The sequence below is a fragment of the Pogona vitticeps genome, chromosome 3, assembly GCF_051106095.1.
Source record: "Pogona vitticeps strain Pit_001003342236 chromosome 3, PviZW2.1, whole genome shotgun sequence".
In the NCBI taxonomy this organism is placed as follows: domain Eukaryota; kingdom Metazoa; phylum Chordata; class Lepidosauria; order Squamata; family Agamidae; genus Pogona; species Pogona vitticeps.
In genome coordinates, this window is record NC_135785.1 from 200035133 (window position 1) to 200050535 (window position 15403).

General features: G+C 42.5%; 1 protein-coding gene and 1 long non-coding RNA gene across 3 annotated transcripts in view; both read right to left on the bottom strand.

Annotated features, from left to right (window-relative positions):
* Positions 1 to 4138: 4138 nt before the first annotated feature.
* BACE2 (beta-secretase 2) overlaps positions 4139 to 15403 on the bottom strand; it is a 50215-nt gene continuing 38950 nt past the window's right edge. The window contains exons 6-9 of one of the 2 annotated variants that reach the window (XM_020789329.3): positions 14572 to 14673; positions 8776 to 8925; positions 5813 to 5981; positions 4139 to 4678 (exon numbers count right to left, since the gene is read on the bottom strand). In XM_020789329.3, coding sequence (XP_020644988.3) covers positions 4425 to 4678; positions 5813 to 5981; positions 8776 to 8925; positions 14572 to 14673 — 675 coding nt within the window. In that variant the 3' untranslated portion in view covers positions 4139 to 4424. Of the gene's footprint in view, positions 4679 to 4825; positions 5105 to 5812; positions 5982 to 8775; positions 8926 to 14571; positions 14674 to 15403 lie in introns of those variants that run through there. The other variant, XM_072994151.2, reaches the window with a different exon arrangement.
* On the bottom strand, positions 9169 to 14565 carry LOC140705672 (uncharacterized). The gene is made up of 2 exons (XR_012085129.2): positions 13459 to 14565; positions 9169 to 13408 (listed from the first exon to the last, which is right to left on the bottom strand). It is a non-coding gene; the product is annotated as an uncharacterized LOC140705672 (long non-coding RNA).

The following is a 15403-nucleotide window of genomic DNA, read 5'->3' on the forward strand; positions in this document are numbered from 1 at the left end:
GTTAATAGCCAGAATTTGATTGCTATTTATGTTGGTGCAGTTTTAACAGCATAAATCACAGCAACAAACGGAGCCCCTTGGATTCCTTGTAGCAAGTCAGCCACATTATCTGATGCACAAGAACATAAAGGGTGAATCCTTAGCTAAGGGCAATTGGCCACTATGATTTATGAAGTTGTACTTACACTAGCATAGGCAAGCAATACAGTGGTGCCTCGCATTACGATGTTAATTCATTCCAGTGAAATCGCTGTAGAACGAAAACATTGTAAAGCAATTTTAAAAAGTCCACAGAAATGCATTAAAACCCAATTAATGCGTCCCTATGGGCTTGAAACTCACAGTCCAGCAAAGATCCTCCATAGTGCGGCCATTTTCGCTGCCCGTGCAGCGAGGAATCCGTCCCAGAAAACAGCGGGTGGCCATTTTTTTACCTGGCGGCCATTTTGAAACCGCCGATCAGCTGTGCAAAAATCGTCATTTTGCAATAATCGGTTAGCGAAGCAGGGAACCGATCATCGCAAAGCGAAAAAACCCATAGGAAACATCGTTTTGTGATTGCTTTTGCCATCGCAAAAACATTCGTCGTTATGCAATTTCGTCGTAAAACGAAGCACTCGTCTTGTGAGGCACCACTGTACATAGGATGCTGGCCTACTGATAGCATATTTCATGTATTTGTATTTACACTCAGGAGGTTGTGAATGATAGCATATTTCATGTATTTGTATTTACACTCAGGAGGTTGTGAATGAAAAATTGAATCAACTAGTAGTGATATGAAATACTGTGAAATGGTTCCTAATAAATTTGTAATGGAAATAAACTGAGAAAAATGTAGGGATCATACAGTGTAAATGAGTAAGTTGTTCTACTGCTGGACCTTCAGAATCCCCCACTTCCTCTGGTCAGGACGCTGGTTACACAGCCAGCTATGTGGTAGACAGAAGGAAGAATTTCCTGAACAACTGCCCTTATACACAGTTTTCTTAAAGATAATTTTCGACTTTGTGCGGGATACGGAAACTAAAATCCCATAAAACAAGGTATTTTGATCAGCTATGGGAAAATATATGGAAAGCAAGATTCCCACTCAGATAAATATTTATGTGGAAAGCATGAGGATGAAAGCTACTTCCAAATATTGTGGAACAGAAAACTTTACAGCATAACTGTTCTTTGCTTGCCTCTTTGAACACTTCTAATCCTCAGATCGTGACAAATTTGTGCATAATGTTTATATGCTTTGGCACCGTAGGGCAACAAAACAGATGGAGCAGAGGGTTGGACTCAATGGCTTTATATGCCCCTTCCAGCTCAATAATTCTATGACAGTGTGATATATATAACAAACTAATACTAAAGACCAAACTGTGGGGAAATGGTTTCTGTGACAAGATAGCTCAGTGGCTTAGATCTCTGACTGCAGAGGGGAAGGTTGAGAGCCCAGTTCCCCACTATGCCTCCTTGACAAGGCCTGAATTTGATGATCCATAGGGTCCCTTCCAGCTCTGCAATTCGAAGGTTTAACGATTATAAGACAAAAGCTGCTACAGTGGGGTCTTGAGTTACGAACGGCCCGAGGTACGAACTTTTTGAGTTACGTACTCCTCCATCCGCAAAAATCCATTTTGACTTGCGGACGGAGAATTGAGGTACGAACCCAAAAGTTTTTTTAAAAAGCGGGAAAGCACCTGGAGCCGGGTGGCGGCAGCACGGCCAGAGGCGGCGGTGCTGCTCCTGCTCTGGGATTGGGGCACCTCGGGGCTTTCCGGCCACCAGAATTCCAGCCCGGCCGGGGCCTCTGCCTGTCCTGGGCGGGCCCCGCTGAGCCGAGCTCCGGCGGCGGTGGCAAAAGGCAGCGGCGAGGACGGCGGAGGAGCCTCCGAGCGCCCCGGTGAGCCCGTGCAGGAGGGCGGGAGCGAGTTGCGGAGTGGCACTGTCGCTGGGAGGGCTCCACGCCAGGGAACTAGGCGAGCGCGGGCGATGGAAACGGGAGGAGAGCGAGGGCGAGGGGCGCGGTTGGGTGAGCGAGGGGCTGGGGAGGAGAGCGAGTGCGGCGCGGTTGGGTGGGCGATGGCTGCCTGAATGAAGGGAAGCCGGCTGGGGCTGTAAACGGAGGCCGGGCGGGGAGGGAGGGGGCGCCGCCGGGGCCGGCTGCCTGTTCCAACTTCCTGGGCTGGGGCTGTAAACGGAGTCCGGGCAGGGAGGGAGGGAGCGCCACGGGGGCCGGCTGCCTGTTTTACCTTCCTGGGCTGGGGCTGTAAACGGAGGCCGGGCGGGGAGGGAGGGAGCACCGCGGGAAGCCTTGATGGCCGGGCACCGTGTGCTGCTGCTGCTCCCATCTCCACCCGGCCCATTCCCCCGGAGCTTGGAGGAAATGGCTGGGCTGCCTGTTTCGCCTTCCTGGGATTACCTAAGAAAAAAAAAGAAACAAAATATCCCCCTCTAGTGGCAGAAGGCGGAACAGCAGCTTCACATTACTTTCTATGGACGGTACAGAGCAGATACGGATTACAATGGTTTTCAATGCATTCATATGGGAATGCAGATTTTGACCTGCGAACTTTTTGACTTGCGAACCACCTTCCAATACGGATTAAGTTCACAAGTCAAGACCCCACTGTATTTTCCACACATTTGGCTGGACTCCCAAAGTCCAACAAAGGTAAAGGTAAATTTTTATCCAGTCGTGTTCGACTCTAGGGGGCGGTGTTCATTCCAGTTTCCAAGCCACAGAGCCAGTGTTTTGTCCGAAGACAATCTTCCATGGTCACATGGCCAGTGCGACTTAGACACGGAACGCTGTTACCTTCCCACTGAGGTGGTCCCTATTTATCTACTTGCATTTGCATGCTTTCGAACCGCTAGGTTGGCGGGAGCTGGGACAAGCGACGGGAGCTCACTCCGTTGCGTGGAATCGATCTTACGACTGCTGGTCTTCTGACCCTGCAGCACAGGCTTTAGCGGTTTAGCCCGCAGCGCCACCACGTCCCTTGTGTCCAACAAACCATTAACAAAAATAAGGTGATTGATTACCAGATTCATGGGAGCTGAACAAACTGTACTGTCTTCATAATAGTAATAAATTTATAAATGTAAATTACAACAGAAAGAATATAGTTTGGCTTCTGACTGACAATAAATAGTTTTGTTTTATATGGGTGTATTACTCCCATAAAAGTTCTGGCTCTGGGCATCCATGAGGGGAAAAGGTCAGCTTTCCTACGTTGATCGTTGGTGTACTGCTTCCATAGGCCAAAGCAAAGAGAAGAAAGTTGGTACAGGCCATTTATGCCATGAAACTTCTCTATTCATGCCATGCTGAATTTCCTGTTATTTATGCTCCCCCATTGTTCACTGTACTCTTGAAAACTTTGACTTTCCTAGCTATGGCCTCACTTCAGTTGGGCCACCCTTTTGAACAGAGATCCCCCTTGTTCTTGTTTCAGTTTCTAGTCACTTTAGATGCCCAAAAAGTGTAAAGAGAGACACTTGGTCTTCTAGCACGTCCATTCACAGAATGCTTATACAAAGGTTTCAAGAACCCATCCAAAGATTTCTTATGCATGAATTCAGAAAACAGGATACTAATGTGGGTGGCAAAGTCAAATGTTTTAAAATAGCAATAAGCAGGAAAAAAAACACTCCAAAGCACAGCCAAAAAGAACTAAGTATTTGTAAATTGATCTTTTTTTAAATGCAAGAGCAGTTCTACCTGCATCATACTTGTGAATAGCATCCTTGTGAATTCAGAGGTAGTCTTGTTTTATATTAAGGCTTCACAATAGGTTTTGGTTTCAATGTTGTTCCCTACTTCCATCTTTTCTGAGATTAACAAAGAAAGATCCTTTGATAGTAACAGATATTCTCCTCCACCTGAAGGGGGAAAATACTCTTAAATCTGTCTTGCACTCTCTTTCCATATAGAGGGATGAATCTCCCTTTCCGCCAACCATTAATATAAGATTTTTTTTTTAAAAAAATGTAACTAACATGAGTAGAAAAGATTAATAAAGCTTTTGGTTCATCATTCTGCTTTGCCATTGTTTGTGTAATGACTTACCAAAATCATGATGACAATTTCTGGTGTTTTGTTGTTGTTGTTGTTCTTTGACGGACAATGAAGAAGCCAAACTTGTTCAAGCTTTGGAATAAAGTTTTAGTTTTTTAAAAATATATATATTAATTACTTGGCAGTGTGATTGTCAATTAGAAATGGCATAGTAGCACTTGCAGTGGTTATATACATATTCTGTTCAAGAAATCAGTGTTAGAAAATAAAGCTTAAAATTATTGGAGGCCATTCTGTGGTGCCAGAGTTCATAAGGAGTCATGTCTAGAATTCCACCTTTGGCTGGAATAGGTCCTCCTTAATTCTGTCAGGCAGAACACAGGGGTTCTTTGTGCTGTGACCAAGTTCTTCACTTCCATCGATGTCGTACTAAGGAGGATTCATCGTTTACAATGTCACTGTCAGTATATGGATGACGACACCGAGATGGAAGGAGCAGTAAGATAATGAGCACAAGAAGGACAAGTCCACAAAAACTCATAAGTGTGTATGACACAATCCATAATAGCGACTCATGGAGGAACACTGTGGATGCACACGTGCCTGCCACATCTGCAGTTGTGAAAGGGCCTTTGATTTCAGATACTGGAGAACCATCAATTTCTTTAAAAAAATCACAGAAAAGAAAAACAAACTATTTTAAGAGGAAGCTAAAAATGCAAATAGATGCTAACTATTACAGGCTTGAAAACCATCTGTGTTAAAAGTTACTTCTCTCTTAAACTGAATCTGAAGAAAAAGTATACACTTGGGAGAAGCACACACTGAAATAGAGCCCTAGTACACATGTATCTAGCTTTTCCATTTAGCTTACTTCCTATTCCATCATGCTACATCTACGTGAAAAGCATATTACACTGCTAAAATTCGTTTAATGCGTTCCTATGGGGCGAAAACTCACCGTTCAGCGGAGATCCTCCGTAGCGCTGCCATTTTCGCCGCCTCGGTAAGCGAGGAAACTGCATGAAAATGCTTGCGGTGGCCAGTTTGGGCACCCGGCGGCCATTTTGGAACCACCGATCAGCTGTTCTAAAAACATCACAATGAGAAGATCGGTACGCGAAATGCTTACCGATCATCGCAATGTGATGTTTTCCCATTCAAAACATCACAATGCAATCGCATTAGTGATTGCAAAAAATAGATTGCTATGCAGATTTGTCGTTAAACAGTGTACTTGTTATGCGAGGCACCACTGTAATGACTTTAAGACTATTAACTCCCCTGGTCCTCAATATCCAAACATTTCAGTCATACCATATACAATATTCACTTCCTATCCACCTAAATGCTTTTAATGTATTGTTGTGTGTGTGTGTGTGTCTGCTTGTTTTAAGACAGACCTAACAACAATATCCATGCTGGAATCCAAAGAATTAATCTGAGCCCTTAATTCTTCCCTGCATGCTGTATCATTAATTGTTTTTAATAGTTACCTCATAAAGGCATTTACTATATGCAACAGGGGTTGCAACTGAAGAAACACTAATCCCAGGCTTCATTGCATGAATAAAAATCTATATTCAAGCCTAGCCCAGTTACAGATCTCACTGATGACCGTTAAGAGGTCATAATCCTTCTGTCTAGCCCACTTAACAAGACTCAAACTGCAAACGCACATTCAGGTGGCTTGTTGTTGTTTTTGGCAAATTTGAGAATGCAAATACCACTCCATGTAGTTTATCAAGGAACTGTTGTAATGAGTTGCTTGTTTCCTTCCCAGAACTTGTTTCTTACCAGCACAAGTGCTTAATGCAAAGCCCACTCGCTTCTGACTTCTGTCAAAGATGACGTAGAATCCTTCCATCACTGTTGCACCAATAACAAGGGCATTATTGGAAGAGGAGATGCCAAAACGATAACAGCCTAGATTTGGGGCAACCTCTAGAACTGGCTGAATATAAAGCTGTTTAGTTGAAAGAAGGAGAAGAAAGATTAAACAGTAGAAACATGCAGAATTAAACATGCAGTATTGTCAAATGCACTAAGAATTATAATGAAATTATTCAGTTGACCATAAAAATATGTAAATTTGAGGTGTGAATTGTCACTACATATAGTGCTCAAATCTCCATTTTTTTAAATATCGAAATTGGCATCATTCTCCCCTCCCCAGCTATTTTTGTTCAAATCCTTTATTCCAGACTTCATATAAAACTGTCATCTAATCCATGAATTTCAGTTCAGAGAAGGAGCCCCATGAAGAGCAGAAAAACATTGTGAGTAAACTTGGGCGTCCCCTGGGCAACACCGTCTAACCGGCCAATCCTTCACTTCCAGAAGCACTGCACTGCAAATTGGCTGATGAGCAAAATGGCCCAACGATCCCACACTGTCACCTCTTGCTCTGCCCACTCTCTTTTTATCCTCTTCTACTAAGCAAACCTCTAGCCCGCCTTTTCCTTTGATTCTACTTCTCCCGCCTCTTTCGTAACTGTCACCTCCTTAGTCCCCTGCTCCACCTCACTCTTCTCATCTTCTCCTTCTATGGCCTCTATCACTTGGACTGCTCACTTGTACACACTCCTCCTTCACAACATGCCTGTTAGCTTCAGCCCAGTAATAGGAACAAGGAAAATAATTACAGTGGGGTCTTGACTTGAGAACTTAATCCGTATTGGAAGGCAGTTCTCAAGTCAAAAAGTTCTCAGGTCAAATCTGCATTTCCCATAGGAATGCACTGAGAACCATTTGATCCGTATCTGCTCTTTTCCGTCCATAGAAACTAATGGGAAGCTACTATTCCGCCTTCGACCACTAGAGGGGGATATTTTGTTTCTGTTTTTTCTTAGGTCAGGAAAGGTTCAGGGAAGGCAGGGAAAATACAGTCCAGGCAGTACAGTACCAGGCAGTCCAAAGACTGTCTCCCAATCCACTCTCTAAACGCTGGGAGGAGAGAGGAAGCAGACAGGCACCCTTTTCACTGGCCAACAGTTAACTGAAAGTTCAAATTTTTCACTTTCCCTGCCTCCCACGTGGTTTTTTTTCAGTTCTTAACTCAAATCTAAGTACTTAAGTCAAGTCAATATTTTCCTATGAGAGCGGTTCTTAAGTCAAAATGTTCTTAACTCAAGCCGTTCTTAAGTCAAGACCCCACTGTACAATTTTGCTTAAGAGACATACTCATTTATTCAATTATAAACGGCTCCAGATTCTTGACTGTGACCTACCATCCCTAAAATATCACAATTTGCAAATGGCATCACATTTCAAACTAAACAGTGTCATCATAGAGTCAAAAGACCCCTATTTTACTTGGCTACTCATCAAAAAGTTTAAGTTGGAATTATAACTGGAAGGTATTTCAAAGTTACACATGCTTCATTAAGTCAGATTCACATGAATGAGGACTCTCCACCATCAATTTCATTATCTTTATGCACACATTATAAAGCTCATAAATGTTTCCTAAAATTTAACTACATTAATGCCCCTCATGGAAGCAGAAAATTTAAGTATCTCCTTTGACTGCACACTTCTTTTGCTAAAAACACATTTTCAGCAAATAGAAAAGCAAATTTACTCATAAATAGGTCCAAGCTTCTTTGTATTTCAGCCTTTTACTATGATGAAATACAGGACTGCTCTATACATTTCTCTTCATTCATCCAAGCTTCCTATTCTTGGTTGTACAAAAAAGCATACATACCTCTATGAAAGAGCCTGCATGGCTAGCTGCTGGTACAGTCATTTGAACAACCTATATGCTTCATCAGTCTTCTAGTCTGCTCTGTTTGCATGACACAGTAGCAAAAGGGAGGGGAACCATGGACATTCCACTCAATGTTGGCATGGAATTTGCAGACATGCACAAATTGTGAAACTCCTGCCCTCTTCATGCATTCTCTTTTAAAACCAAACAGTGGAAGATGGAAATGTGATATGCCCCTATGTACCTTATTCTAGAATTCTGTTTTGAGCATGGATCAAGCAGAACATGAAAGTGCTGTTTTCCAGCCACACTTGTGATCCTTCCATAGTTGACAAAGAATTATGTACAGTGGGGTCTTGACTTGAGAACTTAATCCTTATTGGAAGGCGGTTCTCAAGTCAAAAAGTCTGTAGGTCAAGTCTCCATTGACCTACAGTGCATTGAAAACCGATTAATCCCGTAACAGGCCATTTTTGTTCCATTTTGGTTTTTTTCTGGTCTGTAAGTCAATTCTCAGGCTGCAAGTCAAACCTAAATTTTGCGGCCAGAGAAGTCTGTAACTCAAAAAGTCTGTAAGTCAAGCCGTCTGTAAGTCAAGGGTCCACTGTAGACACAGTGTCAGTATGTTTGGTTGACTTGTGTTTACACTGCTCCACATTACTGGGAAATCTGCCTTATCAGAAGCGGGATAAAGATGGCTATTATATCATTGTGAATCCCTTTCTGGGGCTTGAAAAAGTAACTGTTTTGGACTGTATCTCCCAGAATCCTTCAGCAAACACATCCATGACCATGCTGGCTGGGTGATTCTTAGAAGCATAGTCCAAAAAGGACTTTTCCAAACCCTGCCCTCTTTCTTGCAGACTCTGCATGGTGACTGTGGTTTAGTTAAAACAGTTATCAACAATCTTAATGCAAATCCTTTTTTCAAAAATTTAATCCATGCAAAATCTTTTGACACCAACAATGGACTACTCTTTAATCAGCGCCTAGGATTACTACTCCTCTGTTTGATCAGTACAGTATAAAAGAGAAGAGTTTTTCATACCTGTGGAAAGATAGTGATACTGAATGATCTGCTTGAATTTTCATCTCTCAAATAGATAGAGATCTCAGGAAAGAAGGTCCAGGGTTTTTCAGTTTTATCCCAGCAAGCAAGCTGTGTACCTCTCCAGAATCCAGATGAGAATTCTTGGATCTATATAGAAAGGAAGAAAATAAATAGCCCCAAATAAAATACATGTACTATTCTAATATTGCCACCAATTAATTTGTCCCTGCCCAAACCACTATAACAGCTTAACAAATCAGATCAGTTGCAATATAATGTTCTTAAGAAGTATGATGTTTGTAACCAGCATGTCTCATGACCAATGGTATGCTAATTCTTCAAGATATTAAACTAATCAGTTCCACGGTAAAATAACTACTAGCAAAATCCAAAGAAACAAAACAAAAAAGACAAAAACATGTGGCTTCTTAAGCACTAACAATATTTTAATGTGAGTTTTCATGGATAAATCCACTTTGTCAGACATATGGAATAAAAATGAAATACTGGATGAAATACAATTACAAAAGTAAAACATACTAAATACTCATTGTCTCTAAGAGTCTTGGGTATTTGATTACATACCTAGTAAGGGTTGGCATACTTCACATTTTCAGATTAAGAACACCCTTTATGGTGTATACTAGGATGGGGAAATTTCACCCTCAATGTTTGAAACTCTTCATAAGACTTGTGAACAGCTTTCAGATCTACTCTTCCTTACCTCTGTCTGCTCACTGCTTTAGGCAGGCTCTTGCTCCCTTCTCACTCGTATCTATGTGGCTCTTTATGTAACACTAAATTCATTTTTGCTTTCTAACACCTGCTCAAAGAAGAGGCTGGGCCTTTGTGATAGACAGGAGACACATCAAATTAGCCCTGTATACATACAGTCTTACTTTAAGAAAGGTGGCAGATAGTTTGACCAACTGAGAGAAGGACTAACCAGGTATGCTGTTCAAAAGCAGCTTCCGGCTGCAAGCCAGAAAAGCATGAACTACATTGTGCCCCTGGACAAAGGAACATTTTGGCTTATTAAAAAAAAGGACACTCTGGGACAGCATGCCTTGTTTTAACTTTTTACCCTAAATTGTGCTCCTGGAAAGGCAGTTTAATTTAACAAGGCGTACAGTTCTCACACACTTTGTTCCAGTGAGGACACACATGGCCTCTACATCCACTGCTGCCAAAATGTCATGTTTTGTTAGTAGCAGTGTAAAACTTGGAAATATTGCTTGTTTGGATGTGGTCTCCCAGAATCTCCAAGCTAGAGATTAAGCATGGTCAATCATGGTCAATGGGAGCTGCAGTCCATTTTGTGGATACAAGGGGTTGGTGTACGCAGGTTGCAGGGGGTGGAAATGAGGTACTCCACTGGTTCACAAAAATAAACTGAATGAGCTCTCAAAGTGCACTCGCCATTAAAACTGGATGATTTGTATATCCGTAAACATTCTTGTGGCACTAGTACATACAGTGGTGCCCCGCTGGACGCTTACCCTGCATGACGTTGAAATTGCTTGATGATGACATTTTTGCAATCGCTACTGCAATCGCGAAACAATTGTTCCAATGGGGGAAATCTGTTTTACGTTGATTAGGAGCCTGTTTTTTCCGGCTCCGCAAAAAGGCTTCCCTCCCTTCTCAAAATAGCTGCTTTCCGGTTCCGCAAAATGGCTTCCCTCCCTTCTCAAAATGGCTGCTTTCCGGTTCTGCAAAATGGCTTCCCTCCCTTCTCAAAATGGCTGCTTTCCGGACCCCTGCTTCAGAAGACAGCGATTTTAAACAGCTGATCGGTGGTTCTCCCTGGGCAATCTTCGCTGAACAATGAGGTATTTCCCCATTGGGACACATTGACCAGTTTTCAGTGCATTTCAATGGTGTTTTTTTTTTTTTTTACTTTCGCTTGATGATTTCGCTCTACAGCGATTTTGCTGGAATGCATTATCATCGTCAAGCGGGGCACCACTGTATTTGGAAAAATGAGTATCATGTGTAGACCCATTCTAATTTGACTACTGGCTTGCCTATAGGTCAGTCTGAGATTTAATGATTGATATCCTCTTCTTGTCAACTACAAACAAGCATTAGGAAGATTTTTGGAAAAGAAGTACCTGGTTCCCTTTCAAAGAATATTTAGTTTAATTTTAAAAGGCAATAGCAAAATAAACTAAAGAAAAGGGTAAAATCTGCAATCAGTTAGTCTGAAAACATGCATGTTGAAATCCTCATCCAAGTTGTAATAAATCTTGTCTGGTTTGAAACATCTTGTGTCAAGTCCATGGATCTGGGAATGGAGGAAGGCCCTACTCTGTCGATCTGGGTATGGCCGGCAGGGCTCACACTTCCTTACAACACAACCCTATTCATGTCTACTCAAAAGTCAGCCCAGTGAAATTCAATGAGGCTGACTATTACCCTCACAAGGCTTCAGTCATACACTCACTCATGTCATACATTCACCTAAGCTTCACTGACCCACAATAGGACTTACTTTTGAGTAGATGTAAATAAGGTCTGTGTTGATTATATATAATTCAACTGAACACCTTTAAACAAAATTAAACCTGTACTAGTTTCCCACAGGCACTTCAAACATCTTCCCTACATTCACACTTTCTTAAGAATGCTATTGGCAATAAAAGTCAGAGGAGAGGACAAAGACATTTCCTTATGCTGAGTTCCCTGTGGTCACAGTTTCCTTTATGATGTAACCACAGCTTTTATTAACTTTTCATCAGCAAATACTAGAAGCAAACATTCTTGGGGTAAAGACGTAATACTCATATCCACTGTCATATTATTTGGGATTCACATTCACACGGAACACGTTATCTACATTTCATAGGACAAATACTCTCCCCTCAACAATCATAAAAGGAAGTCAAATAAAGTTGAATGGCTGTCCAAGCTACTTCTCCCCCAATTAGCCACTGCAAAGGCACTGACACTTGCCCTCTGTTGTATTTATTTACTCTAAGCCAGACAGAACTGCACAGTTTTCAAAGAGAATTGTTGGTGAGGTGTGTATGACTTCAGCCTGGCAGGAAGGGGTGAAATAAGCAATCTTCCAATCAACAACAGAAGGAATCTCACTGACATGTGGAATTATAGGCTGTACACTCACCACATGACCCTAATGTAGTTTGCATTAATGTGAATTTATATTCTTGGGCATTGCAGACATGATGACTCCGTTCCCTCCCCTGAGATTTTACTTCTAGAAACCAGATGAAGGGAAGGAGCACAAGCTGCCAGATGACATCAGACCCAAAAAGGCAGAAATAAGAATAAAAAGATAAATACATCAGGACAAACCAGCTTATTTCCAGGTAGAGTAGATAATTGGGGCATATGTGTTCATAAATGGGGGGGGAGTGGTGGGCACCCACTCCAGAAATAATGAAATAGAGAATGAACTAAGCCTAAAAACCAATTTGCCACAACATAAAACCTGAAACTTTTGCATAGGGACTCACAGTAAAGTGTTACAGTGGTGCCTCGCATAGCGAGGTTAATCCGTTCCGGATTAACCCTCGCTATGCAGAAACATCGCTGTACGGAAAGGAAAAAGCCATAGAAACGCATTGAGCTTTGTTCAATGCGTTCCTATGGCTTGAAAACTCACCGTTCAGCGAGGTTCCTCCATAGCGCCGCCATTTTCGCACCCTCGGTAAGCGAGGGCAGGGCGCGAAAATGTGGCGCGGACCTTCCGGCGGCCATTTTGGAACCGCCGATCAGCTGTTCTCCCCCGCTTCGTTATGCGATGTTCGCTAAGCGGACCACTTAGTGAACATCGCACAGCGGAAAAAACCCATAGGGGCCATCGCTGAGCGAATGCTCCAGCGATGGCCCGGACCCCCTCGCTAAGCGAATTCATCGCTCAACGGAGCGATCGCTAAGCGAGGCACCACTGTATTTAAAAATCCACCAGTTCTGATGCTTGGCATTAGATCTTCCCAAAGTGCATCAGAACAACCCCTCCTGATATCTGTATCACCAACCACATCTATTTAAACAGTGGTATTGGTGGCAAACAGCTTTAAATAAATACAGTGGTGCCTCAACTTATGAACATCCCAACTTATGACCATTTCAAGTTACAACCAGCTCTGGCCGCAAAATTTTGCTTCAAGTTGTGGCCAGAGCTTCCAGTTACGAATCCAAAAAGGCAGGGGGAAAAAGGTGGGAAATTCAAATTGCTAACTGTTGGTGGTGATGAGGCTGCTTCTTTGTAACTCTTGCCCCAGCAGTTAAGAGTGTGTGTGATTGGAGGAGGCTTGGGACTGTCTGGCTTCTGCTTCTGAGCGAGAGTGTGTTTGTTGCAGGGAGCCTTCGGACTGCCTGGTAAGGTAAGGTGCTGCTTTGTGCTTTTTAAAAACTGCCTTTTCTGGGTTGGTTTTGCAGGATGGGTTTGGGCTGGGGGGGCTATGTTTCTTTGCTGTGTTGTTGTTTTGGTTTGGTTTCTTGGTGTGTGTTTCTTTGTGATTTATTTTTTTGCAGCCCCAGCACCTTGCGATGGGCTTGCTCCGTGGTTTATTTTTGGTTTGTGTTTTTTTTTTCAAAGCCACCGGGCCTTCGGTGCTTGCTCCCTGGTTTATTTTTGGCTGTTTTTTTAAAGCCCCAGCGCCTTTGGGGCTTGCTCCATGGTTTATTTTATTTTTTTTAAAGCCCCAGCACCTTCGGGGCTTGCTCCATGGTTTATTTAATTTATTTTTTTAAGCACCAGCGCCTTCGGGGCTTGCTCTGTGGTTTGTTATTATTTTTTTTAAAGCCCCAATGCCTTCGGGGCCTCCTCCCTGTTTTGTTTTGGTTTTTTGCAGCCCCAGCGCGTTCCTATGGGGCTTGCAGTGTTTTATTTTCATTTTATTTGGGGGGGATTTTTTCCCCTTCTGGAACAGATTAATCGCGTTCCAATGCATTTCAGTAGGAAATGGTGCTTTGACGTACGACCATTTTGAGTTACGTCCATCTTCTGGAACGGATTATGGTTGTAATTTGAGGCACCACCGTAAAGCAGAAGGCTGACCAGTTAAGTTATGATTTGTGGGACAGTATTGTCATGTTGATCAGGTGTTCACAAGGGGAGTTCTTGCTCTTTTGACACAAGATCAGAACTCAGAAAACTCTTTTTGCAGAACTTCAGCTCCCACCACTCCCTGGGCAGCATGTCCATTGGCTATCTAGGTAGGGGGATTCTGAGTGCTGTAGTTCAGAAAAAGAAAGTTTTCTAAATTCTAGTCTGAGTTCTGACCTCCTTAAGACACTGCCATATTTTGGGCATCTCACTATTTTCAATCTTAAAAACACCTTTAATATCCACGCAAAGACACACACACACATACATGTTTTAATCAGCCTTTCTCTCTCTGGCCTTGAACCATACATAGATAATCATCCATTAAAGCAAAGGAGAGCACTGTAAAAAGACACTATACCTATTACTGCCAGTGAACAATAACCAGAACTGCAAGCCAAAAAGAAGCACTTATTTTATGAATGGTTGCCAACAAAGCAATTAGATTTCAGCCTGAAGTCTTCCATGGTTAGAGAAAGGCAGTATGCTTATGATTTCTAAATACTCTGGTGCAAAACAAAATGATGCCATTATAGGGGCAATTAAACTTTTATTTATATTTGTTAGCCAGGAATCTTCCACCCATAATGGGAAGAGTTGGAACCTTCAGTTGCCTTCTCTTAATTATGAACTGAATAGCTTTTGTCCTAAGCTATTAAAAATGGCTCTTTTAAAGAAACTACCTCAGAAGGCAAATTTCATGAACCCCAACTTACCAAGGATGTCTGGATAATTGCTTCCACAACAGCCTGGAATACTTTTTCTGGCAGGCGCAGGAGAGTCGTGCCGCTGTCCACAATAGCTTTATCTGAATTGTACTGAACAGGGAAACAGGAGCAGAAATGCTGAGATGCAACAGAACAATCGCCATTTTCATTTCATTTTACTTGTGTTCAAGTGCTATTTTGCAGTCAGCCTTATTTACATAATTTTGCGAGTCCGGAAGGGGCTTCCAATCGTCAAACAGGAACGAGTTACCATAACTATTATCCCACGGTCTCGTCATCCCAATCGCCATTCCACAGGGCTCATCTCTCGGGGTCCCGATCCTCCCAGGGTCTTCCCTGTAACTTTTCTTCCTCATCTCTCTTATTCTCCATTCCAGCCTTTCTCTCCTTTCTCTCTCCACTCTTTCTTTCACTTCTCTCAATCCTCCACTCTCTAGCCTCGGCTTCTCCCCAATAAGAGGGTCTGGGGGGGGGATCTCTCTTCTCCTTCTGTAATCCTCCTCCTCCTTAGGCACTCTCAGTCTCTCCCACTTAGTTCTGCCCACAACCAGACGTAATTCTTTGCTCATTTTGTTCTCACAGGCAATGTTTTCCAAAGTTTTCTCCCTACCAGATGAGATTATGAGCGCTTGTGCATTTTTTTTAACATCAACCCCCTTTTTTTGAAAAAAAAAATCCCAGAAGTATTTTTGGCACAAAACCCATGCATTTTGTACACATTAAAAGATTTGTAATGGAACACACAAGGCTTTTAGTGCAAACTATATATTTTGGGTGTGTGTAAAAAAAAAGGTTTTTCCTAAATGCTGCTGCTGACTAA